The sequence below is a fragment of the Coturnix japonica genome, chromosome 3 (genome assembly GCF_001577835.2).
Source record: "Coturnix japonica isolate 7356 chromosome 3, Coturnix japonica 2.1, whole genome shotgun sequence".
Lineage (NCBI taxonomy): Eukaryota > Metazoa > Chordata > Aves > Galliformes > Phasianidae > Coturnix > Coturnix japonica.
The window spans coordinates 92728988-92756707 of record NC_029518.1 but is presented as its reverse complement, the minus strand read 5'-3'; the positions used below and the strand labels follow the sequence as shown (position 1 = coordinate 92756707).

At 38.7% G+C, this 27720-nt stretch overlaps 1 protein-coding gene across 7 annotated transcripts in view; it reads left to right on the top strand.

The window, feature by feature from the left end:
- Positions 1 to 27381, top strand: part of PUM2 (pumilio RNA binding family member 2) — a 55447-nt gene extending 28066 nt beyond the window's left edge. For 2 of the 7 annotated variants that reach the window (XM_015859496.2, XM_015859495.2), the window contains exons 11-21: positions 2581 to 2724; positions 3647 to 3928; positions 8558 to 8794; positions 14905 to 15172; positions 15732 to 15861; positions 17824 to 17958; positions 18206 to 18343; positions 19879 to 20004; positions 21002 to 21123; positions 23396 to 23588; positions 24347 to 27381. In XM_015859496.2, coding sequence (XP_015714982.1) covers positions 2581 to 2724; positions 3647 to 3928; positions 8558 to 8794; positions 14905 to 15172; positions 15732 to 15861; positions 17824 to 17958; positions 18206 to 18343; positions 19879 to 20004; positions 21002 to 21123; positions 23396 to 23588; positions 24347 to 24478 — 1907 coding nt within the window. In that variant the 3' untranslated portion in view covers positions 24479 to 27381. The remainder of the gene's footprint in view (positions 1 to 2580; positions 2725 to 3646; positions 3929 to 8557; positions 8795 to 14904; positions 15173 to 15731; positions 15862 to 17823; positions 17959 to 18205; positions 18344 to 19878; positions 20005 to 21001; positions 21124 to 23395; positions 23589 to 24346) is intronic. The other 5 variants (XM_015859492.1, XM_015859491.1, XM_015859494.1 and 2 more) reach the window with 4 other exon arrangements.
- Positions 27382 to 27720: the final 339 nt, after the last annotated feature.

Sequence of the window (27720 nt, the reverse complement as noted above, 5' to 3'; positions counted from 1 at the left end):
TTTTCTCTGCTCATAAGTGTATGCATGAGGGGTATCACAGGTAGTTTACAGGGTAATTTCACATATAATGACTCAGCTGCTCACTGTGTTAAAAGGTCACGAATTGTCTAAATAGTCTGATGCACCATGAAGTAATAATTGGTCCTTCTGAAGTAATTTTTTTTAACCAATGAATGTGATAATATTTAAAATCTAAAAACCAGAATTAAAAACTAGGAAATGTAGAAGGAAATTATTGGTTAGTTTTCTCTAAAGATCATAATGCGCTGAAAGTGGAATAACTCCAAAGCTGAGAGGCTCTGATTCTTTTTTAGTGGGTGTGGCTTCTGACACCAAGGTAGTATTACATGTCTCAGTACCATATCATAGATGTGTCAGGTTGAAGTCCATCATTTTTAAATGCTGGGTACTGTCAGCTGAGCAAAAATAATTTGGCTCTTCTTGATTACCAAACTTAAGTTTAAGCTGTTTTCCTTATGCGTGTTAAGATGAACATGCATATTAAGTTGTCTGAACTGTGTGCATGGAACATTGAAACCATCAGTTTCTGTTTGTTGGCACTGCATGTTCTATTACCCAGAATTTGAAGTGTGCCACTACAGCGGGTTGTACTTTCTTGTACCTCCAGGTAGTATTAAATAGAAGTCAAATTTAATTGTGGCAGATATACAGAGAGCTAAGAGGTTGGCAAAAATCATAAAGGATATAGCATATCTAAGTAATTTACTGGTAGGAAAATAGGTTCTGAATTTGATTTGTAAGAGGAAGTGCAGAGAAATCTCTGTCGGGACAGCATAAAGGTTGTTATAGCAGTACAATTGGTGAGCTTGGGAGAGTGAAGTGAAGGCTGTAAGATTTAAGGGAAGACAAAGAGCTGAACAAGTTTTCACATCCATGTGCAGAGGAGAACAGCTGGATGTGCAGGGACATGCAGAAAGAAGAAGCTGTAAATTGTCTACACAGAGAGAAAGGAATCAATGGTGACTTGCAAGTTATGATCCAGAGTAGGGAGAGAAGTATTAGGATGGCAGTGTTAAAAGGGGCAGATAATTGAATTGGCGTTAGGAAGTGTCTTATCTGTTAACTTGAGTAGAGAGAAGTGACGAAACTTTCACATATGTTTGGCTTAAGGCTGAGTCATCAGTGAGAGGAAGGAGAAGGAGCTTTCCAATGGCAGACACTGAAGGAATTACTGGATGGATAGGAGCTACACAGAATCGGTTGCAAGAGCTGAGAGAACAGATTTCCTCTTGTTCTCTCGTTCTTTAAAAGCATTTAAAGTTTGTGTGAGAAGAATGCAGAAAGTTTTTCAAGTGTGATTTTGGAGACTTTTGGAAATCATTTCAGTAAAACAACACTAGTAAAGCTGTTTGTTTTAATATTCCCCACTGATCTTGACACAGTAAATGAAGACAGAGCAGTTGAGTTCTGAGGTAAAACATGTGAGGAGATGATTTGGCAGAGAGGTAGTACAAAGTGAAACATGAGAAGAAAGGGAATTAGAAGGGAAAAGACCTATCAAATCACCATTGTGCATATGATAAGCAAGAAAGCTGGGAAGTAGTGTCTGTATCTGTGCTTGCTTACCTGTTTGGAGTAGGGTGCAGAGTTTGTGAAATACTGTGTGATGAGGGAGAGGAAAGCAAAAGTCTAAAACTCTGTTAAGAGAGCTTCTGTTCTTCAGTTATTTAACTGAGATTACATCTCTGAAATCATATTTGTGATGAGAAAGTGAATGATTTTATAGCCTATTTTTGAGGTTCCAGATGCACTTAGCAAAGTCTCCACTATTAACCAACGGTGTCTACATTTGCTCTAGCAGCTTGAGTATGAGAAGTCTGCTGTTCTGTGCTGGACTGTATTCACTTCAGAGATTAGAAGTAGGGGAGCACCCATCAGTTCTCATCCATAGCTTGGGTCTTCTATGGTGTACTGTCTAGATACTGGTGACCTAATGTACTGATTTTAAATGTTTATGGCTGGTATAAGTTAATGGCAAGCATCAACCATTTTGTAATGCAAAGGGCAAGTGTAAGTTGCTTATGTTATTTAATTCAGCAATCATCCTAGGCAATTACATCAGACAAACTAAAACTAATATATTAAATTGTGTGTCAATCCCAGTAAACTTAGTTACTATAAAGCAGTGTAAATTTTCTGAATGTTTTTTTTTCCTTCCCCCAAGCATTTCACATTGGCAGATAGGTTTGCTTACATCATCTGGGCCTGAAGTCATATGAAATGCTATGTATTAGTTTTAGGTGAGCAGAAGAGTGTAAATACACTTGACTTATTAACCTTGAAGATAAACCTTCAACCTGAAATTGCTAAATCTAGTGATGGTGCTAGTTTATTTTTTTAGTGCTATAAAATGTTCTTAAGATTTTACAAGAGTTTTGGCACTTTTTTCCAATGTTAATTGTTTTTGTTCTTTTCATGTTTGATTGATGATCTGAGAGACTATGGCAAAAATGCTGTTTTCCCCCTTATAGTTTGTTGCCAAGATATTTCAACGAGAGAAGAAATGTGGACTATTCAAGGCTGTGCGTGCTGCTAATTCTTGTATTCTGCATTGTGTAGGCTATCAAGTACTAGCTCCCACTGCCTATTATGATCAGACTGGTGCCTTAGTAGTAGGCCCTGGAGCAAGAACTGGCCTTGGAGCACCAGTCAGATTGGTGGCCTCTACTCCTGTTATAATCAGTTCTGCAGCAGCACAAGCAGGTAAGTATTTGATCTTCTTTGGAGATTTCTTCTTTGTTTGTATGGAACCTTAGAAACAGTGTTAGTTGACCGGTATTTCGTATCATTGATGTGGTTCATACACATGCTGTGAGGATTTCCAGTTGTGAAGGATATACCACATGCTGTTTCTTATTGTCATGTCTGCTGTTTTATCATTTTCTCCTTTCCTCTCCCCATGCATACAACATGCACTTCTCATCACTCCTCAGAATGGTGTCCTCTAGGAAGCATCATTTCATTGCTTCGGCCTGGCAGAAGATGAAATACTCTGGGGTCTTGCTATGCTTTTCTTATGAAAGTTGTTGGTTTTCTGTTTTGTTTTGTTTTTTAATGAGAAGTATGGCAAGGAAAAATGTACAGAATGGATAAGCAGAAGAGGTGCATTAGTTACATGGAAAGTCTCTACCTTTTCTTTTTATTAGGGGCAGAGCCTGGCCTTACTTTATTAAACAACTGTATTTATTGTATTTGTTAAATTAAAATCCAAAATATTAACACAAGATGAATTCAATTATTTAGAAAGTTAGATTTTAAGTTGATCTGTAAGCTTCTTCTTCTGACATTAGTTGTCTTTAATTGTGAGCTGTAACTCTGCTACTGTGAATCTGAATATCAAAGTGCAGTTCACTAAACAGTAATGTTTATAGGTTTACAGTGAAAATTCCCTCCATTACATTACTTATCCTGCAGCCTTGATTAGCTTCCGGCATATGCTGTCTTATTTTCCTATTTCTTTTGGTAATTAAGACTGTATGATATTATAGATTTTCTTTTTTTTTTAATGTGTGAATTTCTGTTTGTTTAAGAGGGTTTCTTAAAAATAAGATTTAGACCTGAATAGTCCATTTGCAGTCAGAAATGTTTGAGAGAGTAATTATGATTGAAAACGTGTGTTTTACAGCTGCAGCTGCTTCAGCTGGAGGAACAGCAAACAATCTCACGGGAGCCACGAACGGTCTATTTCGGCCACTTGGTGCCCAGCCACAACAACAGCAACAGCAAACAAATAGTAGCCTACAGTCCAATTCATTTTATGGCAGTAACTCTTTGACCAATAACTCCCCAAACAGTTCCCTTTTTTCACATGGTCCTGGCCAACCAGGAAGTACATCTCTTGGCTTTGGAAGTAGCAGCTCCTTAGGAGCAGCTATCGGCTCTGCACTTGGTGGATTTGGCTCATCAGGTAGGTTGGTAATATAGTGAGGAAATTGTGAGACTTGTGTGTTAAGGGAATAAAAAAATGTATTTGTATCCAGATACATGATATACATTTATGTTGAAAAAAGGGTATGGACACTCAAAGCAAATTTTAGGGGAAGAAAGGGGCTTAAATTCACTATACAAGAATAATCTTTGAAAAATACCTTCTAGTTTGTAGTTATCTCTAAAACAATTTTTCCTACTGAGCATTGAGCTTTGCCCCGGAATTTTGTTCATCCAGTAGGGTTATTTTTGTTCTTTATTTGCAAATGAAGCCTTCGTTTTGTGTTTAAATTAACAACTGATGACTTTTTAAGAACTGCATTCATTTGTTAAACTTGTCATGTTAGGAAAATTTCCTTTTAATTCATTTAATTATTAATTAACTGCTTGTGATATTCTGAATTTGGTGTAGTATTAGATTGCTCCTAGGTTTAGGCTGTGATCATGGAGAGCCTAATATCTAGGAGTAGTCCATTTAATTGCAGTAATTAAACCTTAGATACGTTTAAGCAGAGTTTGGAGCCATACATTCTGTCAAAGTATCCCCCCTCAATATTATCAACCCGTTTGTGGTATTGAAAGAGAATTTTTGAGTGTCATCATTTTGTGTACTCTATGGCAGCAATTTATTCTCACAGTTTTTAAATACACAAGGTAGGTTTTCCTATATATGAGTCAGTGTTAGTAAGAGCAATGAGGTAATCCTTTCTAAATGTTTCCTTTGGCTATTTGTGTTGTGTTCTAATACAGAACTGAATTGCTTACTGCTGGTATTATTTTGAGTTAAGTGAACCCTACTTTTAATCCTGCATATCTTGCAGATGGGTGGAAACTGGGAGGAAATAAACAATTCTTGAGCAGTATTTTTCAAAGCAAAAATGCCCCTGAGGAAATTAAATTATGCTGCAGTGTAGAAGTAGTGATTGTTATTACGAGATAGCTTAGTGCATGGAAATACAGAAAGAAAACCACACCCTTCATTGCTAAAATGTGATACCTTTCATTTGGTACCGAGGTGGAGGAGCATGGTGATGTCACATGGTTGCTTTCCAGCACTGAGATTTTCTCAGTATTGTTTTTCACAAAATTATCCAAATGTTTTCTTGCTTTAACAAAGCTCATGATACCAAATCTAGAATGAACTTTTTATGCTGGTCCTCTCTAATCTGTTGAATTCAAATTAGTGGCATTTTCAATTAAAAACAAAAGCCGCTCAGCTGTGTAGGGTTAATAATTTTCTATAGTATCACAGCAGGTAAAGTTTATTGCCAGAATAATGGCACTAAGTGCTGTGTTTTGTTTAACAGATTTTTTTCCTGAGCTACTTGTAGGCTTCATTGAGTTCTCGGCAGCTGTATTTTGCTCTAGATAAAGTTTTATTTCATTGATAGATGTGGTCATAAAAATATCTGCATCATTAATGCAGTGCACCCATTTCAGGTCTCTGGGTTAGAATACTTTTAAGCCACGGAAGTCTTTATCCAGCATTATCGCTAAGACCTCCATACAATACTGATTTTAGTTGTATATCTATCTTAGAAGAAATAGAACAGTTATTTACTGCTGGCACAAGAGATTATGCTGTTATCTGGTGTCAAAGTTCAGTTTCAGAGCTTTGTCCAAAGCCCTCAGCATAGATGGCACATACTGGAATCTTGCAGCAGTGTTTTAGGTGATTTCCACGTGGTAATTTCCACAGAGAAGCAGGAAGCTTTGTGCTTTTGCAGTTGAGAAGTGCTGATGAAAGGTGCTATCCAAACCCTAACTACATTTATGCAGTAAAAGTATATTGAAAGTGCCCTCTTGCTAAGTATAAACTGTGTTTGCCTCAACAGCCACTTAAAAATGTTTTTTTTTATAACAACAACAAAGGCTTCTGAGCTGTAACGTATCTATGAATTGAATTGCACAGACTGAGTAAAAATCTTAATGCATGTTGAGGCAGATGAAAAACAAACTTCAGTCTTGATTTGCCAAAGCCTTGTCTTAAATGTAACTGCTAAGTGAGTTGTAGGAGTTGAATGTCAGTTAGAGGATGTCCATGTGGACTGACAGGTGGCAGTACAGATCTTGCCCTTCTGCCCCCCTATGTGTTTTCAGTTGCTGCACAGGGAAAAACAAATAGCCTTGTGATGGGGAAAAAAGGCAAAGGGGAGCACGTTGTAGCTGGCGGAGTGATGAACAAAGGAGAATATGAGAAGAGGCAAGTGTATGTAAATGGCTGTACGCATCTTGCCATTCTCTGTTCTATATAAAGTTATTCATGCTCCAGTTTAAAGATTCAGGAGCATGATAAGGTACTGCAGCTTAACAGGTAACTGAGAATCGGATCAACTAAGGCAGCTTCCCAGATGTCTGTCTACCTTTGGCTTGTAACAGATGGGACTGCATTAGCTTAGTGGTAAGGAGGGCGTGGAGTTAATTCACTTTATCTTGTTTCTTTGAGCTCTGTGTGTGTGTCGAGATGCAATTCAGCTGGTTCATGGTAACATGTTAAGCTGCAGTACTCCAGCTGAATAAGAAACACTAAGGTTTAGCTTTTTTTTTCATAGCCAGTTGGAAAAGCAACAATCCATTCTGTAGCACTGGATTAACACTCACATGGTTCATCAACTGAGACAGAACCTGTAGGGCTAGTTGCAAATCTTAAGATTTCTTTCAGCTGTTACCTTTATTTGCTCTTCTAATGTCTTAATCTCCTTGCCTAGTTAGTCCAGTATCTTTTCTTCCTTGCTTCTCCTCCAATATGTCTGCCTTACTAGTTTTCAGGCAATATCTATCTCCCCTCCTGCCCTCAGTATGTGTGTTTCTGCTTGTACTGTGTGATGTTCCCATTACCAGCTTCCTGTTCCAGTCTCTTTGACCCACAGGCACGTACAACTTCTGTAGCCTAACTTTTCATCAGATCTGCTTTCTTTTTCATCCTCAATCTACTACTTTTGAAATTGCTTGCCAGTTTTCTTGCTGTCTCCCTGTTGCCTCCTTTGTCTGATCTTTCTCTCTTCCTGGTTTCTTTTTTTTTTCTGGTTCTGGTTTCTTTGTTTTTTTCTTTATTTTTCTTTTGCTTGGTCTATTTCTTGTCTGGTTTCTTGTCTCCTCTGCATTTGAAGTAGATAACTTGCTTTCCACACTATCTGATGAGTCTTCCAAGAACGAGTTGGAATCTTGGACAACAATTGGAGTCCATTTTTGGCATGGTACACAAGCCTGGAAGTACAATTGCAAGAAAACCATTATTGACCATCTCAGACATGCCGTGAATGGGCAGGAGAGTTTTTAGCTGTGAATCTGTACCAGATCTCTGCTGATCTTCTGTGAAATGTGATTTCAGTAAGATTTCTAGCTCAAAGAGAGCGTGCAAATAAAGGTCTCCTGTTGCTGGCATGTTATCTGAGTACATGAAAGCATGAATTTCTCAATTAATAGGAGACTGGATTATTTTCATGAAGGTGAAGCATCTTTCCCAGTTTCCTAAAATGTCTGTGTTTATGGGCAGAACTTTGTTGAATAATTTGATCCAAGCTGAAGCTGCCAAGAAAATTATTAGCCAAGTTGCTGATGTTTAAAGAAATCACAATGTCTCCGAGTGGGAAGCATCAGGAGGCCTTTATGTTGGACCATGCTGTTGGCTGTAGTATGAGGGTACCCCGATGTGGGTTAAAGATTATGGGAGTATAAAGTTTGGCATTTTCCTTTTTAAGTTGAAGCATAAAACAATCCTGATTCAGCTTATGTTACCCAGATAGCCATGATCTTGGTTCACTGATATAATAATGTTCCAGTGTTCGAAATAGGCACTGTAGTTAACTATTACACAACTATGCAACAGATCGACTTTAACATTTCTAAAAACTTTCTGTTGTTCTCCTAATTTGTCCTAGACTGTTCATCGCCTTGCTGAATGATGCTGTGCAGGATAACCAGTCCTTCGCTAATGCTCTGTTAGCCACAGCTTCTAGTCTCATTTGTGTTTCAGAAGTAGTGTTAGCAGTAGAGTTACGTTTTGAGTTTCTCACCTTAGTTTTCCTATCTCTGCTCTGCTTCTCTTCTTCCTAGCCTGCTCTGTCTTTATAATATCCTTATAAAATACTTCTTTTAGGAATGATTATTCTCCCAGGGAATTTTTAGTGGTCATTTTTTTTCCTACAGGTGAGGGATTCACAAACGAGGAGGTTCAGAAACAGCTGAACAGCAACATAAATTATTTTCTGAACCCTTATAAGTAAATAAGTAGCTTTTAGCTATTTGCCTGCACTTGAGTATCGCTGTCTGTTAATTTCTGATGGAAAAAAAATGCTTGAAGAGCTTAGTGGAAATATCTCTAGAACCGCTCACTGTATGCAATCGCTCTGTAATCCCATAAAGCCTGAAGCCCAAGGTATTAAAATGGAGTAATACAACATTACCGCGAGAAGTCTAGAATGAAATGTGGTGTGTTTATACCCACTTAGATTTACTTAAAAGCATGTGTGGTTATCACAGTAATTGTCTTTGTCATAATGATTGCTGTAATTATTGTGATCGCATCTGTTATTGCCCAGCTGTAGTTGGGGATTAGGTTTTATTCAGTTGACACTGTGTAATTAGGGTCTTTTTATTTCTTCTTCAGTTGGCAGTTCTGCAAGTAGTAGTGCCACAAGGAGAGATTCTCTATCTACTAGCTCTGACTTGTACAAAAGATCTAGTAGCAGCCTAGCACCCATAGGGCAGCCATTTTACAATAGTCTGGGATTTTCCTCCTCTCCAAGTCCAATAGGCATGCCTCTGCCAAGCCAAACTCCAGGACATTCACTTACGCCACCGCCATCACTTTCATCACATGGATCCTCATCCAGTTTGCATTTAGGTAAAAAAAACAAAAACAAAAACGAAAAAACAAAACACGTTTTGTTTGTATGTGTGTATGTATTTCTATGTGTAAAATATGTGTTGCATAAGAGATGTCACATTACCTTTGCTGTTAAAACAGTTTCGTAACGAGGAGGGCCCATTCCTGAGGGTTGAGGAGCGCAGTCATTGATTTGACAGTGGAGGGCACTCAGCTTTTGTGCATTATTGGGCCAACAGCTGATTTTTCTTCCATAAGTCTGATAGAGAGCCCAGTTAAGACTTACAGCTCCTTTTTTGTATTGTTGCTTCCTGCAAATACGATGGGCAAAGGTGCCGTGTTTTTACTTGTACCTCAGTGTATTACCGCTTCGAGAACATTTTAAGATGAGTCTTTTTGTTGAACGGTGAAGTGCCTTTCACTGCTGCCCCTTACCGTGGCAATGTGGAAAAGTTCTCAATGCTGTATATTAAAAGGTAATTTGGAACGGGTGAGCTCTATGGCCCACGTGCTGTGCCAAGAAGATGAGTGCTTCCCACCAGCTGGTGGAAGAAAATGCACTTACGAGAGAAATAGCAAAGGCTTTGTCAGAGGTGGCTCTTTGGTTATCAGAGATATTTTCAAGGTACGGTGACAGTAAACTTAGACATTTGTCAGCCAGTCAGATGATGTGGGAGCTCAACCTCTTAAAAATAAATAAGAAAGCCAAAATCTTAAGAAACTCCACCACGGCCTACAGTATTTTTAGAAGAGCGTGCCTCGACCCCGAGGTAACTTAATGAAACTTGACCTTTTTTTCACTGCAGTTGTGGTCATTTAATTGGGATGCTAAAATTGTACTGGATGTAATGATGAGCTGAGTTGCCCGTTGCTCAATTAAAGTGTACTCCAGTGTGCACTTGTGTTCACGCAGCAGGCAACTGAACCCCTGTACTTGAGTTTACTTCAAATGAAACAGGGAAAATAATTAAAGTGCCCACCTAGCAAAATGCACTTCAAGTGAGAAATGTGTGATTTCTGTAACGATGTTGAAAGTGATTGAAATCTATTACATTTGCAGTTCAGTATTCCCTTCATGGTTATGTGCTGAATACCCAAAGTAAAAGTGGGCGAGGGGATGTTTCAGCACGTTTTATTTTTTTTTACTTACCTTTTTTCCTTTTCCAGGTCTACAAAGTGCACCTTTGGGCTGAGACCAAGCATGGAAAGTTTCAGCCCAAATGGAGGCTTTTGAGAAAGTTCTGAACATCTGACAATGGGGTTATCATGGAAATCTTTCTCTTTCTTTCTTTTCAAAGTACTCTCACAATAGTTTTCACGTTACTGAAAACTATACTCAGAACAAAATTTGGAAGGCATTATCTAAAATTCAAAACATTTAATGTTGTGTTGCTTTACATCTGATAAACACATCTGAGCTACAATCGCTGTAGAAGATTGCCTCTGTCAGCAGAAATTGTCGATAAATGCTGATGTGAATCCATTTCAGACTGTTTGGCAGTGTGAGCCGAGTGTAACAGTTTGATGAAATCATCTGCCAGATCGGTGTTTAAAGGCCACAATGTACAGTTGTACTCTGAAAATTGACACAGTGTTTTTGGCTGCCGTGCTTGCTGCCTTTTCCGCACCAAGTGGACCTTATTGATGGGTGCACCTTTTTGCTGCCTTACTGAACCCATCTGAAACATTGAAATTGAGGCTCTCTTGGATTTTTACTTTCACCCAAAATGCAATGATATGTTTTCTTGTAGCATTTTCTGGGCTCTGCCCTTTGTGTTTTACTTCGTTGTGCAGTTGCAGCCCCAATGGGCATCACTACAAAACGGTCAGCGCCTCTGCTGCTGCCTGCCCTGCTCAGCTTATTCTGCTGTGCTCATCAGCCACTCTGGGAAGATTTCTTGTTTTATTCTCACGTGGGAGAAAAAAAAATAAAGAAAAAAGGCAAAGCTATTCCACCCAATAAGAAGCAACGCCTGCAATCAAACAGGGAGTGTGTTTTGAGAAGGGTGCGATTATCACAGTCACTTTTCAGAGTAGAACAACGTTGTAAGTTCACGTCTGCATGCAGTTTCCATTGGTACTCTGATAATGCCTGTCAAACGCAGCTCTCCCTCCACCTTCAAAACTTGTCCTGCCTGCTTACATGAACAGGTTCAGCTAAGTTTAACTCCTGTTTTAAGATGGGCATCAAACTCGGTTGCTCCTGTTTCAGTCACCAAAACACTAGAGCACAATACTGGGGAAGGGTGCATGGTTTTATAACCCCTTTGTCAGACACTGCTGCAATTTGTAGCTTAATAAAAAAGGCTTCCCTTTTACAAGAAACTTGTTATATTTTGCTGTTTTTATCTCTTCTCATCAATTCTTATCCAACATCCTAAATTAGAAATGCACTAATTACCTTGGTCTAGTGTCAGTTTCCCTTTATCTGAAGGGATATATCAGTTATTTGTAACTGCTTCCTTACTGTAATCGGTTGGAGCAGCAAGGTCATGAATTTGAACTACCCTTTCACTCCCAGGGACAAAGATACAAATGGAAGTGGTCTAAAAATCCCCTTAGATTGGTAGCGCTTGCTTTGTTGGATGGTACATTGCCACATCTTAAGAGCAGGATTTTAAAATCAGGACTTTGGGAGTTAGTTATCTTCAGTTTGTGCTGTTGTTCAGGTCACTGTTTTGGAGAGCTGGTCGCTCCAAGAGAGAGCTTGAGGCTCTTGGCATAGCAGAATGGGAAGCTCACATTGCCTGTGCTCTGTACCTACTCTGTAGGATTAGGGCCAGCCAGGCACAGCAAGTGCTGGCATTGTTTCCTGAAGTGCCTGCACATCTGTAGGTACACTTGTGTGTATGTGGTTCTGCTTATTTCCAGTGTGAGAAGGAAGTGCTCACTCGTTTTAGCAGAGGATGAGATGAAGCTGATTCTTTTTATGGGTCTAAAATGTTTTGTAGGAGTCGAGTTGAAAATGTTTATATACTTCAGTGTATTTTACTAGCAAATAACACTGACTGGATTTGAACTGTGTGTATTTCTGTGCAATAAATCTGTTGTACATCTTGGTTAGGAATGGTTGAAAAATGCTTTGGTAATAAGTACTAACAGACTAATGCTATAAAAGAAGCCTGCATAGATTCAGTTTTTCGTATTTCTAATGTTGTCTTTTATATTAAATATGTTACCTAAGTTGAGGAGTTAATAATGTGGAATGATTTGTCTCCTTAAAGCCCTAGTAAGGATTTTTTTCTTAGACAGCTTATGTGTCTTTTATGCCTCTGTGCCTCTTCTTCCCAATGGACTAGCCACTGGGATTTAGGTTCAATTAAGCTGTAGAACAACTTAATATTCATTGCATTGAGGTCTTCCTATTACAAGATCAGAAGTGATAGCTGAGTGATTATGTGAAGAACAAACTGCATGCTTTGTTCCCCAGTGGTTTGTGATTGTGTGGATATGCTGATTCCTGATAGCAGGCTGTTAAAATGTCAGCATTTGGGGGAAGCTCAGGTGTTTTACCCAGTAGAGTATGACTTTTTTTTCCCAAGTAATTGGTAAGACTTAACCTGTGTTACCTTTCTGGTCTGGAATCAGAGCCTGTAAAACAGCATTATGAGCTCCTTAAGAGCACAGGAATGTGGTAGGTTAATAAGGAGGGGCTGGGTAACAGGCACTCAGATTTCAGTTTCTCATTTCTAAGCCCTTCCCAGTAAATGTTTCAGGAAGGAGGAGGCCGGTTGTCCTCAATGACCACACTGTGGCTTTGCTGCTTTTGGGCTGAGATTGTAACAAGGATTAATGTTAAAGAAATCAGTCTGTTGAGTCTGTTGTGTACGAGAGTGCATTTGCTTACAGTACCTGGGACAGTGGGGTTGTGTTCTGCAGGTTTTAATGCATTTTGAAGCTGCAAAGTTTTCACTGAGCTGTAACAATGCTGCAGTAATAAAAGATGACACGAGAAGAACTAATTACCTATTAGATCACGGTTTTTACATTAGCATCCGGGGTTCTACAAGCTTAAGCTTGTTTGTCTTTGGAGTGTGACATACATCTAGGAATGGTGAATACGTTTTTATCCATCCCGTATTACGATCTGTATGTGATCATTTCAGGTGGTGTCTCAAGGTAGACAAGAGTCTCTCAATCGCAGCATAGCCTTCTTAAGCCTTTAAAAGGGACATTTACCCAAATTATACCAAGGAAAGTCTTGAATGTGGTATGTACTGCATGCATGCAGTTTTACTGCACACACATTTGTTAAAAGGGCAATGAGTTTCATAACTTCTATTTTAATATGTGCATAAAATAGTCAATTCCTGATTCACCTGTGCAGTTTGATTGCTTATTCTAATTAGAACCCATGCGGTCTGTAATCTTACTGTCCTGTTAGTTTCTGGCACAGAATAGGGCATGCAATAAGTAAAGTGATAGGTAAATTGCAGCATCCTATTATGACTTCCTTTGAAATGGGCTTTGCTGCCCTCTCCTGGCACTAATTGCTGTTACTGCACAGCTTGTACGAAGAAGACAGATTTCTTACCTATGTTATAGCCTGCATCCCAATTTCCACTTTTTCAGCAGCATAATCTCTGTGTTGTTTAGAAGGCACTTCCTAGAAAATCCACTGTAGGGCATCACTCTGCATCCTGCTTCATCTGCAGAATGTTGGGTTTCTGTTTTGTCCATTAGGATGTCGCCGTCATGTCTTCTGGAAATAGTGATTATCAGAAACTAAAAATGATAGTTACAACTGGTTTTTCTGGCTATAAGGAATTAAGAGGCCTTAATTGTTATATTAAAAAAAAAAGCAAAACCCAACCAACTAGTTGATACTTTAGTAGAAGATACTTTAGCCATTAATCTGTTAGCAGTGCACTGTAACTCCACTGTAGCCTGGCCTTATGCATACTTGGAGCCAACAGAAGGCTTTGGCTAGGGCACTGTCAGCTGATAGGGTTTTCTGAATGCATTTTATATTAGAGCACCATTCAAACAGCACATACTGCAATTTGTTTGAAATTCAAGTACAGGCACTTCTGTTTACTTTGAAAGGATTTTCAGATTCTGTACTTTGTAGATAATTTGTTGGGAAACTGTTTTGTTTTTTTTTTCCAATTCATACACAGTAATTCTAGTTTGGTGTTTTTTTTTGCAGTAGGAGAGTTGGGTTGTTATAGTGTGTGTGTGCTATAGTGGCAGTATCCCTTTGAAAAATCATAGTGTAGTTGCAATAGAAGAGTTGTTTTGTGTTTATGATGATGATTGCTGCTTGCTTTAGAAGGGAGAGTGGCATTGTGGCTAATTTACTGATGGGAGAGCAGAATGTGAGAAGAAATGCTGTGAGATGGCAGCTGTTGTTGGGACCGCAAGTGAAGGAATGGGACCTATGCAAGTTCAGTTCTTAGTAAGGAAAGTGGAGGCGTAGTGAGGGGTGCGTGTTTTCACAACAAGGCAAGGAGCTGATGTTTTAAAAGGAACTCGAGTTTAATGTATCTTTGGTTATTTTAGAACTAAGTAGGGCGTCTTTGTTTACCTGCTTTGAAATTTGATGTATTTAGTGCTTACAGAGAGGTACCAGATTGAAAGCCTGGGATGCTGAAGTCATCAGATTTCCTGCAGAACAGGTACAGCGTGACAAGAGGCATCACGTGCCTTCCCAAAAACGCCCTTTCACTCTATAAGCTGACAGAAAGGTACCTCCGTAGGGACTGAAGGGTAGTTCAGATTTCATGGTCTGTTTTGACACAATTGGCTACTGCTACTAACAAGAGTATGAATCACTGTTGCTCGTGAAGTGGAAATCTGCCCACTAAGCTAAGGCTCACCCAGTTCTAATGTGTCTGTAGGCCTGAGCGGGCAGTCATGTGACCTGCTTCATTACCTTCTAATGAGATGTCCTTGCTAATGAGATGTCTTTTCCTGGTGCCCCTCACACAAAAACGAGGAGGAGAATGGCTTTATTTCTTGGAAGATAAAGCTATCCAACTCCTCAGTTCAAAATGAGGTAAATACAAGTAACGAGACAGCACTGTTGTTTCCTTTGGCTCCAGGGTATCTGTAGTTCTAGTACACTTGATGTTTTGCTGTTGTTTATTTTCCTTATGGCTTTTACTGACAAAACCGCTTCCTTGTAGGAGGACTCACAAATGGTAGTGGTCGCTATATTTCTGCAGCACCTGGAGCAGAAGCAAAGTATCGCAGTGCAGCAAGTACCTCCAGTCTTTTTAGCTCCACCAGTCAGCTCTTCCCTCCTTCACGCCTTCGTTACAGTAGGTCTGACATTATGCCTTCTGGACGTAGTCGATTGCTGGAAGATTTCCGAAATAATCGTTTCCCTAATCTTCAACTAAGAGACCTTATTGGACATATTGTTGAATTTTCTCAAGATCAGCATGGTTCTAGGTAATTACCATTGTGAGGTTAACAAATTAAGAGTGTTTTACTGCTTTGATGTTGTCGCGTTAATGTGAAACATGAGTGAGCTGGGAGTCGTCTTAATACAAAGTGTGCCATTAATTGGAATGCGTGCTCTTACGTTGACCTTTTGCTTTTCGAGGGAATTTCATTTTAAAGGTAGTGTAAATGTAGCTGCTCGTAGAACTATTCAGGTTAGAAGTAGCCTTATAACTCAACTTGTAAACTCTAGTATATAAGTATCAAAAAGGTGTTGATTAAGAAAGCAAAATATCTGGCGTCTGGAATGTAAAAAAACATTTTTTCAGCAATGCATCATCAGGTACTTCGTTATTCTTTTCATCTTTTAATGCTTTTCAAATGAAAGTTTTTAGGGATCATTATACCAAACTGCATTCTTTCATATGCAGAGGCACTACTTTCGTTTTAATAAGTTTTATAATGTTTTATACTTGCTCCGGAGCATTGAGGTGTCTCATTGAAGCGGTGTTTTGAGAGGTTTTCCTGTTGTTCATGTAAAGCATAATGTACATTTTTTTGCACTTAGATTTATACAGCAAAAGCTGGAGCGAGCTACTCCAGCTGAGCGCCAGATGGTGTTTAACGAGATCTTGCAAGCAGCGTATCAATTGATGACTGATGTGTTTGGAAACTACGTGATACAGAAGTTCTTTGAGGTAAGAATAACACTTGAGTATATGAACAAAAACATGAATGAAAAACTGTGAAGTCTGATTAAATTTAATTATTTTTTTCTTATAGCAGATTTCTACTGGACTCTCAATACAGAACCTGAGAGTCACATGTGTTTTCTCTTCTGTTCCCAATGCTTTATTCATAACAGACCTGAGGATTATAGGCGTGTTTTTCTCTGTGCCCTGGTGATGCACATGTTAGTGAACAGTGTAGGCTGCATGCTTGGACTTTGCAAGTCTTTCAGCTTAATTTACAGAGGCTTTAAGCAGATGGTGGGGAACACAAAGTTTGTATCAGTATTGAAGGATGCTTGCCTGCTGGCTTAGAGCAGGACTGCAAAATGCTCTTGTATCCAAAGGAAGTTGTGTTGAACTTTGTCCAGTGCTGTGTATGAAGGAACTTGGATTGAGACAGATTTTGAGGAAAATACATCCAATATTAGTTCAGCTAGTATTTAAAATAGGCTTGTTTGGTTCTTTTAAATTGCGAACGATGGGGTAGACAAAAGCTGTCAAAAGGCTGCAAGATTCATCGTTTGGAGAAAAGAAAAGGCGATGCCTGCTCGTAGAACAAGAACTACGTGTAGAAATGGTACATAGCACAGTGAACGTTACATCAAGGACCACGCCAAGTACGTGGCAAAGCTGGGAGATGTCTAATAACAAAAAAATAGTTCAGTAAGAATAAGGTGCAGACTGTGCATAGGGATTAATTAGTAATGAGTAATCTACCAAACAACGTGCTTGTTCTTTTGTCTCGATGTTCCTTTTGCAAAATCAGAATAACTTTTAAAAAGCGCGGCTGACATCCAGTATGCAGGTCCTTAATATTGCCCGTGTGCTACCAGTTACTGCTTTTGTTTCTCCCTGATGTCAGGTCGGGTGGATGAGTAAATAGATAATCGTTGGCAATTATTTTCGTCTTAATTTTACGTAAGAGTTCTGAAGAAAACAGATAAACCCTTAGGTGTAGTGTGATTGTTTAGGTTGGAAGTAGGTGTTGTTTGAGCTGTTTTCAGGGGTTCAGGTGACTACAGGTGTGGGGTTTAACAGATCTCAGCAGTGCTGCATGAAAGTCAGAGATGCAGCCCAGCCTGTGACTCCTGTGTGGCCTTTTGCAGCACAGCCTCTGTCTTGCCTCTGGCAGCACAGCAGTTTGTGTGGCTTGGCCAGAGGGTTGTGGGAACTGACCAGGCTGCAAACAACATTTCCAACAGGTTTACATTATTCTGAAGCCAAATTGGTGGCTTCTCTGTTAAACGTGGAGCAGCAACGCACTGTTGTAGAGGGAATAAGATGGGTGAGAATCAAGTACTGCTGAAAAATGTTGGTTGAATTATACGCTTGTACAGTCAGTGTATAAAGCCCAAAGCAAAACCCGTGTTATTTCTTAGTTATCCAAAGTTCTCCTGTTAGGGATGATCCTTCAGCGCACCTGAAGTAAGTGTGGAGCTGCTGTAGGGACAGCTGCTGCTTTTTTCTGTTTTCTCTTTCTCCTCTTACAGCTTACTGCAAGGTAAAATGAACAGTACAAGTCTGAGGTCCTGGAGAAAACGTGATTCGAATGACTATGTTACAGTAATCTGGTGTAATTAATTTGGCTGATAACATTTGTCTCGATAAGCGGGGTGTTTCATTCTAAATGTTAATCTCTATCCCTACAGTTAGTCGAGTACAAACTAATTAATTTTGTTCTGCTGCCCTTAAAGTCATGCATTTGTAAGCAGACATTGTACCGGGATGAAGAATACTACAAAATACTGAATTTTAGGGAAAATAATAATAATGAAAAGGCTTCTAGTGAATATACCCATCAGAAATAAAGGGGAAAAGCACCCAAGGCACGGTAAATCTTTAACGTGTCATGAACATTCTTGCTCTGTCATGTGAATTCTAGAATGCTTCATGCCTTCTTTTTTTAACGGCGTATTTGTTTTCTTCTAGTTTGGAAGCCTGGATCAAAAGTTAGCCCTGGCGACACGCATACGTGGTCATGTTCTGCCATTAGCCCTACAGATGTATGGTTGTCGTGTTATTCAGAAAGCACTCGAGTCTATCTCACCTGACCAGCAGGTAATTGTAAGTTAGAACTATATATATATATATTTAATTTTGTTTCAGTTTAATTTCACCCTCCTTTTTTATTTGCTTAAATTGTTGATCATTCATTATAAAAAGGCCTGGAGACAAAAATAGTTAAGCTAAAGTGTTGAGATACGCATGTAGATGACTGGTAAATAGCAAAATGAACAATTACTATGAAGAGATACTCCTTTGAGGGGAAAAAAAAAATCACTGTGAAGACAAAGCTTATCTTTTTTTCCAGAACGAAATGGTGAAAGAGCTGGATGGTCACGTTCTGAAATGTGTGAAAGATCAAAATGGGAACCACGTTGTGCAAAAGTGTATTGAGTGCGTGCAGCCTCAGTCCCTGCAGTTCATCATCGATGCATTCAAAGGACAGGTAGTGTTAACGGTTCACTTCCTTTTCTGTAGACTTTTTCTGTAGACAATTTGCTTTTTGTGTTGTTCGCATATACCAGGTAGCGCTTGGCTCACTTACAGTCAGCTAATATTAAACTGGAGCAAAAGAAAGAATGGTAAGATGGAAAAGATGTTAACAGCTGGTTAAGATGCTTTAAAAAAGATGAATGTCGGTGGTGAAGCTCTAGAAAACCTCTTTGGATGTGCCGTAAAAACCAGTAGAAGTATTTGGCTTACGGCCAAGCTGTTTGGGTTTTGTGATGTGCCATTTTTAAGTTTCCTTTCTAACTTCCAGTGTCTGTTATTGGCATATCTGATCTCCAGCATACACTTTTCATTAAAATTTCCTTTTTTTTTTTTTTTTTCTCCTTTTACTTACCTTGTAACTGTCTTCCAGGGTTTAAAAAATATTAACCATTTCCCTATATATTTGGGTAGTGTTTGGTGAAGGGGAGGAAGGTATTTGTTAACTAAGGTTCTTTTGTTTGTTGTTTCCAACAAGATTATACTCGTAAAAGATGGGTATTGTGCCACAGGCTAAAGAGCACGTTGCAGCTAAAGAAGATTTCAATACACTATGACAAATGTGTACTTCTGTAGTCCCAAATAACTGTAAAAATTGTACTGACTTGGTTGTTAGTAAATTCAACTTCAGTGGCTGACCGTTTGGGTTCCTTAACAAACTCTGCGCTAAAATTCACTCACACCACACAACCAGAATCACTGTTGTGCATGGTGGTAGGTGGCACACTAAAGTGTGTAGGGTTGGGTCTTTCTTTATCAAAAAACGTGACTGCTTCCTTTTTGGGGCATCTGTCCACAAACCCATATATATGTATAGATATAGATACACACACACACATATAATGTAGGTAATCTGTAGTGACAAATGCAACATACTGCACTGTAGCCATGTCACATAACAATACATACCTTTATCACTGACCCACACTGTCTGAATCTTGTGTCTAATCAGACAAGGTTCTTTTTATTCAGCTCTGACCAATAAAGAACCTTAAATATTTTGAATTTATCCTGGAAATACAAACCTGACTTGGAGAGAAGTAAGGAAAAGGCAGTAAGTTGGATTATGACTGTATGTTTATAATGCTTTGTGGATGTTATCTACGTAACGGGGGATGTGAAAGTCATAAATATTAGCTGAGTAATTGAACTCCTTTCTGTAGAAAGCAAGATCTTTAACTTGAAAATGAAAACCAGAGTTACAAGGAGCACTTGAGAGGTGAACAGTGCGTAATTAAGGATCAGAGTTTCAAGATTTTCTTTGCACCTAAGTGGGCTAGGAACGTATTGAAAACTGGTGTGCTTGGGTAGCTGTATGGCTTGAACTTGACACAAAAGAAAAAAGGAGGTGGAATTCTGATATTAGCAGTGAAAGCTTGTATATTTTTAATAAAAGTAGTTGGCAAGTTCAGTTCCATTTTGAACACGATGTTGTTGGTGCATCTGTGAGCTTCAGCTGGATTTGACTTCAGTTTGCCATTCTGTTTTAAGGTGTTTGTGCTTTCAACTCATCCATATGGCTGTCGAGTAATTCAGCGTATTCTGGAACACTGCACTGCTGAGCAGACCTTGCCAATCTTAGAAGAACTACATCAGCACACGGAACAACTAGTGCAGGTCAGTGTGTACATTCCTTTCGCTGATGCCTTGTAGAGCTTATTTGTATCATCCTAATTAATTCCTGTGTCATATTATATGAAATAGCTTAAATGAATTTGCCTCTTTTTAGTGTTGTAGATATTGATTTTTGTCTTTTTTTCCTTCCATAGTTTTAATGAAAATCAATTTGGAAGTTGGGAGGCAAAGAAGATATAAAAAGCCTTTTTCTTACACTTTTGGCTGTAGCTTCAAGTATACTTTGTAAATGCACAGATTTAGTTTGTTGTGTTTGTGGTTGTATTTTTTGGATTGCAAAGTTCTCCTATTTGTAGTTTATCTTGATTCACTCCACTGTCCTTCAGACAACTTCTGATAATGCCTAAACACAAATCTGTTGTCAAAAGTACAAATTCTGCACATTCAGGCACAAATAGATGCTGGAACAACATCTTTTCTAAAAGGAGGCCGGGCCAAAGACCTCATACAACAGGAGTTCCTGTCTTGGTCTCAAATGAACAAAATAAATGGCTTTGAAATTGAGTCAGTTTTAAATACCGGAAGGGATTGATGTTGTTCGGTAGGAATTCCCACATGAGAAAAGACAAGAACTGCCTTTTGCTTTGTGTTCACAGCCTACTTTACTTCTCAGTAGATTTTTGTATGTGAAATCTCTGTTAAACTGTAATTGTCGTGGAGAACCAAAGTTCAGGGAGATATGAGAGCTGATAGAGAATGATGATATTAATTTTGAAGCCTTGTTTCTTAGGGAGGCTATGAGATACTCTAGCAAAATGCCATTTCTACAGATCATTTCTGTTTTCCATGTCAATTTAGTAACCCATAGAGTAATTCTTGATGCAGTATATTTTGCATCCAGTTCTTGCCATGATGATGACGTGATTGCATTTTTCCATATATTCGTAATAGCAAGTTGAAAGTTTACACAAATAAACAAAAATTTGTGTGTGTGACTTGGTCTGAACACAAAAGAAAATTGAAGTCATCTTATTTTCAGGATCAATACGGAAATTACGTTATCCAACACGTACTAGAGCATGGTCGGCCTGAGGACAAGAGTAAAATAGTGTCAGAAATCAGAGGAAAAGTTCTAGCTCTCAGTCAGCACAAATTTGCCAGGTATTGCACAGCTTTCTTATATTAAAGGTTCACTAACCCCTTTAAGTTGTAGTGTTGGATTTGTTTTTATAATGTTTCAAAAAGGATATGATATTTTACCCCATGTGTAATGTGTTTTCTCCTATTTTGTGGTTGTATAGGGGTGGACAGTAGTGGGGCTTTATCCCCTGCAAAATACCAGATTTGGGGGACAGGGGAAGTGCTGTTCTGAAGTGAAATAAATCAGATTTCATGGGTTTTAGGAGTGTCTCTTTCATTCACCCTCTTTAAGTCCAGGAAAGAGACTCCCAGACTCCAGGGAGAGGCATGTAAGGATGACCAGAGCCAGCTGAAAAGCTGTCCTGAAAGCTGCATGAGAGTCTGCTGCTGATGAGCTGGGACTTCCTCGCTGTTTTATCAGCCCAGTCAAGCAATTTCCAAGCATAAAAGGCTAGCTGTAAAAGTGCTGCTTAAGCCTGATGAGAATTTAACGTGCTAGGAAGACTCAGAAACTATGAACTACTCTAAAATTAGAGCTTAAGAATAATCCTTAAATGTTTTTTACCGGGATGTTGATGTATGTGCCTTTTGCTAAGGAAAATATGCTTCGGAATTCATCCTGGATGACACAGTGAGATTAACTTTGTCATCAGCATTAAGTAGAAATGCCCAGTGTTTTTTGGGAAGTATTTGTTTTAAAAACCAGTTGTATGCAAAGTAGCAGCTTCGTCTGGATTTTATTTTACTTGGGCTTTTTTTTTTTTTTTTTTTTTTTTTTGCTTACTTTGAACTATTCATGTTCTCTTTGAACTTGCTTAACTTATAAAATACAGACCTGGGATAAGAATCACTTTGTTGCTGGCTTACAGTCATTGATGGTATTTTTGGCTTCTGAGATATCTGCAAGTCATGGACTTCATCTACATAAGTAAATATTTTAAAGTTTCTCAGATCTAGGCATGATCCTGAAAAGATTCTTTATTCAAAAAGTAGTGTGCTTCATATCTACCTTTCTCTGTTACATCCTAAAGTGGTCCATGGATAAAAACGGATATACTAGAATACATACACAACTTAAAACCCAGTGTATCTGCATAGGTCACTCTGAAAGTAATGCCTCCTACTTATTTCCATGTAAGCTACAACCAATACAAAGAGTGCAAATAACACTGTTTGATAGTGAATAGTGTCCATAGAAAGGTTGTCATCTTCTCTGGCCTTGCTTTGGAAGCTCAAGCATTCAGCCTAGTCAGCATTGCCACATAGTGGTTAGAGTTGATGGTCTGTCTGGTTCCATGATATCAGAAGGTTCACCCCTTTCCTGTCCCAAAAGACAGTACTCATCTCTACTTACTGAGAGTGCGTCTTGAAGTTTTTCTTCAGTGGGTTATTCATGTGTCACTGCTCCACAGACTGCTGTTGTGATACATCTCATCACCAGTAATGTTGTGATCCAGGAAACTGTCACCTTCAGCCCCATTTTGGTTCAGTATGAAGTCCTGAGAAACCTGCATATGTTATTCTTTCTGTTCCTTTGTGTGCAGTCATGGGGCCTACCTGGTGCAAACTTTGTGATGTTCCAGCTTTGCCACCATAATTTCCAACACATTGAAGCTGATAATCAGCTCCATACACAATTCCCGGTTTGTAGTCCGCTGATTCTTATGAATGAGCTGATTGAGGTGCTCTTATTTTTGTGGTGTGAAACCTGTGCATGGCTGTCTGAAACATGGCTTGTCTTCTGCGTTGCTGTCACCGCTGCTGAAACGCACCACCCATCACCTCAGTGTGCTCAAATCCACCGCTTGGTCTCCATAAATGTTCAGCAAGTACGAATGAGTGTCAGTGGGTGCTGTTTTTTCCACATGGAGGAATTCAGTGACGCACCTTTGCTTCATCTGCACTTCCATGTCAGACGCCATTCTGTCAGACTGCCCCTCTGCTGCCGTTTGTCACCCAGCAACAACATGTAATGAGATATTGGTGGGAAGGTTCAGCATCTGCTCCTCCGTTAACATGTGCCTCTGCAGTCATGTCCAGTGTAACAAAATAGGAGGCATTACTTTCAGAGCAGTCCTCATACAGTCATTCCTCTTAAGTTTCAGAAGATGACTTTTGGATATAATCCTTTCCTCAGCTATTAGGAAGTAAAGATTTAGAAGCTGGAATGCCATGTATTTGAAATGAACTCCCCAGTGGTATTAAGGCACTTAAGTGTTCAGATAAACTTAAAATTGCTACGTCGGAGAATGTTATGTATGAAGTAACAGAATCTATTTGTCTTGTTTTTCAGCAACGTGGTAGAAAAATGTGTAACTCATGCTTCTCGTGCTGAAAGAGCTTTACTTATTGATGAGGTCTGCTGCCAGAATGATGGTCCTCACAGTGCCTTATACACCATGATGAAGGACCAGTATGCCAACTATGTTGTGCAGAAGATGATTGATATGGCTGAACCTGCTCAGCGGAAGATAATAATGCACAAGGTACGTTTTAGTGTAGTTCCATTGACTCTGAAAATTTCTCTGCAATTACACTACTTTATTTGTTAGAATTCTTTTCCTTTTGCAGTTAAAACTAAAATCCATAATCCAGAACTTAGTGCGTAGATGGGATATTAATGGGGCACAACATGTTTAGGCCTCTGAGCACTTTTCTGCAAGCTAAAAATGTGAACCTGTAGAACAGTCTTCAAAGATGATTTTCGTATCCTCTATTTATGTCAGCTTTTCTGTCAAAATTGTTTTTAACTGAAAACAATCAATTTGTCACTTATTGACATAACAGAAGAAATACGGGTCTCTCTTATTGCTGGTAACAAAGAGCTCTGCAGTTGTCATCCTATCCCACCTCTCTTTACCCATGGCAAAAAATATATATATATCCAAAGACCATCCTTATAATTGCTAATATTTGGGCACGTTTTCTAGTTAGGAATGTCCAGAGAGGAACTAAAATGTTAAACAGCCCTAGGCTATATATTCCTTTGTCAGTCATTTGTTGATGTTGAAGAAATCCATGGTCTGAAATGTGAAAACAAAAGTGGAGTCATTAGCTGAATACTTACATGAGGTACATCAGTTGGTTGGTGGTGCAGTGTCACCCATTTTACATATTTCTGGTAGCTTCCATAGACATGAAACGATGGGCAGCTTCTTGTTTGATGTTTTGATTGCTCACAGGCGTAGCGATTCCACTTGCAGTGTGTGAGGGAGGAAAAAAAATAACAAGTTTCTTCCTGCAGATTCGACCCCACATCACAACTCTGCGTAAATATACCTACGGCAAACACATTCTGGCGAAGCTGGAAAAGTATTACCTGAAGAACAGTGCTGATCTGGGGCCGATTGGAGGACCACCAAATGGGATGCTGTAAAAGGCAAAAAAAAACAAGGAAGGAAATGGAAGAATTTTATTGTGAATGATCAAAACATACAACTTAACTATAAATGTTCTGATTTTTTTAAATCTATTTATTGACTTTGTTCATCCATTTGTAAAATTTTTATTCTTTTGTATATTTTTGGGGAGTGAATTATAAAAAATAATAATAATAATAAAAAAAAATCCTCCAGCCCTGATCAGGAGACCTATCAGATTGGATGGCTGGCAAAGCACAGAACGCCTGTATATGATGTAATTGTATCAAAATAGCTGTCACATATTTTGTAAATTTTTACCTTGTAAAGTCACTGAAATAGTTTTTAAAGGGAAAAAGTACAGTATTCTTTTAATACACTGGCTTGCAATCTGGTAGGTCTACCCAACATCATAGCACAACAGATTTATAGAGCTGTATATAGAATCGATCCTTATTTTTCCCTTTCGTGTGAAGTCTTTTATACCAGATTAAAAACGATCAGCTGCATAAACATTATTTAACATGTCGAAAAGTTAAGTTGTATTTTGGTGGTTCACAACGTCCTATCAAATAAGGAACTGGGCACAGCAAACTAAAGCAGAGAACAGCAAAACAACGGGAACCTGAAAAGACAATTTTCACCACTCGCTGTGGACAGTTGTTTCTTTTTTAATCAGTGCCCTTAGGTTTTCTCTAGCGATGTATCAAAAACAACAGTGCTGTATATACTTCTATATTTAATGGCTGTACAAGGTAGAGGAGTGGAATGGCGGTGGTACATCCACTGCGTAAAGCACGCCGTTGGAAGAGGAGTGAACCCTGTATTAACTTTACAGTCAGTTTTACAACGCAGGAAGAGTAGAGATTTGTATTTTTTTATTTTGCATATAGAATTGTAAGGATTGGAAAGCGTTGAGCGTTTGTTTTGCTTTCTCACTGTAGATGCAAAGAAACAAAATAGATATTTGATGACGAGAAGAGGGGCCACTGAAAAGTAAACTCGATAGCTCAACATTTAAGCATGATTGATTAAATATCCTGATAGCTTTTTTGCTTCCTATAAATATATGCATTGTATACGTGTAGTTAATAGGTGTAAGTTTACAGTTTGAAAACAAATCTCGTTTCGATGTTTATTACAAGCCTTGCTAATTTAGTAGTGACGCTTACCTTGGTTGTACAGATGTACATTTGTAAACCTTCATGCTGTAAATGTAATTTGTTTTACCCTTTTTTGGGACGAAAATTTGCATTTTAGTGTATATTCACATCCCCGTCCCCCTTTCTTCCCCCTGGCATATAGTGTTGTATAATGTAAATTTATTTCAGCAAATTCAGAGTGATTTTTTTAAATTCTATCTTTATATGGTTTCAGAAATACGAACCAGCTTTTTTGTTTTGTTTTGTTTTTTTAACTATTGTGAGAAACATTCTGTTTTGTTTACAACGTAAGCTGTTGGTTCCGTTCATATGGACACCTTGGGAAATCAATCTGTTCAAATTTTAAGTCGGGATAATAAGCGTGGTGAGAAAGAAGTGGACTGAATCCTTTGGTTATCGCAGAAACCAATGCTTCTTCCATCTTAATAAATGTGGCATGATTTTTTTGTACAGAAGAGTACTGTATTTTTGAATAGCCTTCTCCCAGCGTAAAGCAAATATGTATGATACTGTCAATTTTTTTCTCTGGACATACGACATTGTAACAGTAACATGAGATGATGTACATTTACAAGCGGCCTTATGTACATTTCCCAATGATCTTTTTAAGGCAGAGTTGTGACCATATGTGTATAATTAAAATCCTTTTTAATCCTTTGCCTATGGAAATATTTTGGAAAAAAAAGAAAAGAAAAAAAAAAAAAAGCTTACTTTGTATATTCAGTTTCTGAAAGATAAAGAAAGTGCTTTGTATGTTGTTGAAGTAAGTATTTTGTGTAAAACATTCATTTGGAGGGCGTGAGCGTAAGTTGTGATCACCAGGACGGATGGAAAGCAGTTTTGAGCGTTGATAAATAAAAGGCTGCAGCTGTAGGGCTCTGAAGAAGGAAAATAGTGGTGGTATAAACTTGTGTAGGGAGTTCTGTTATTCTTAGTATCAGGTTTACGTGAGTCTTTTTAAAGCATACATCTGAATTGCTACCTTTTTTTCTTTTTTGTGATAGTGTTTAAGTCACAAATAGGCAAACAGGGAAGTATGTTCTGGCCTACCATCATTTCTGCATGTCATTTAATGCCTGCAGCAAGTGATGTAGTGGCTGAGGTATCGTTAGTAACCTCATCTTTGATTGCCAAGTCGTTTTTGAATGGCAGTTCACAACGTTCCTTTTAAGAGTTACAGGCCCTGCTATTGGAGCCAGGGCTTTCCCGTAGCCACACAAAGGATGGCACTTGAGCAACTTACTTGAACGCATTAATTCTCTTCAGTGAGTATTTTTATCCTGTGTACAAACACTGTCTGTTATTATCTGCAGAGCTGACATTCTCTGATGTGTGAGACGTTAAATTAGGCTTTGGGGAATGTCCAGGCACAAACTGGTGATGTCTGAGTACGTTGTCCCTGTAGCACTCATGCCATAGTTGAATCAGTCCCGTAACTACATCCTTAGTGCTTTCAGTACCTCAAAAATAATCCTCCACTTGCTCTCCTAAATTACCATTTTGCACAAACTATATCCAGGAACATGAAAATCACTGGGTTTCAGCTATTATAGGCTTTGGGTAGAACCACTAGGCTTCTTTTTTTTTTTTTTTTTTTTTTTTTTTTTGGCTAAAATACCGCTTTTTGATATAGACTGTTTATGGACCAGTTTGATTAGGTTTGACTCCAGGTGGCTCATATTAAATAATGTAATGTTCACGTGTATATACTGTAAAAATCAAAATGAAAATGTGTTAATAACACTGTGTGAAATACATCTGGTCTTGTGTTTTTCCTCTAGGAAACCAGCCGTTCTTTTTGTTCTCAGCTTTGTGACTTGTCTGCTTGCAAACTTTGCAGAGGCGCCCCATTCTGTTTCTGCGATCAGATGAGAGTCAGCCAGTTATGTGAGAACCCGGTATGAGATCATTACATTTCCAGAGGTCAGTTCTGAGCTGCAAACCTTCATATCAACATAAAAAAGTGTTTACTGAGGGTTGGACAAGGCTACAGCTTCGTGGTATCTCCTACACCACTGAAAGCACGGTGAGTGCATTTGTGAGCATTTGTGAAGACCATGATTGTTCGCTGCTCTGTCATTATTGGATCCACAATT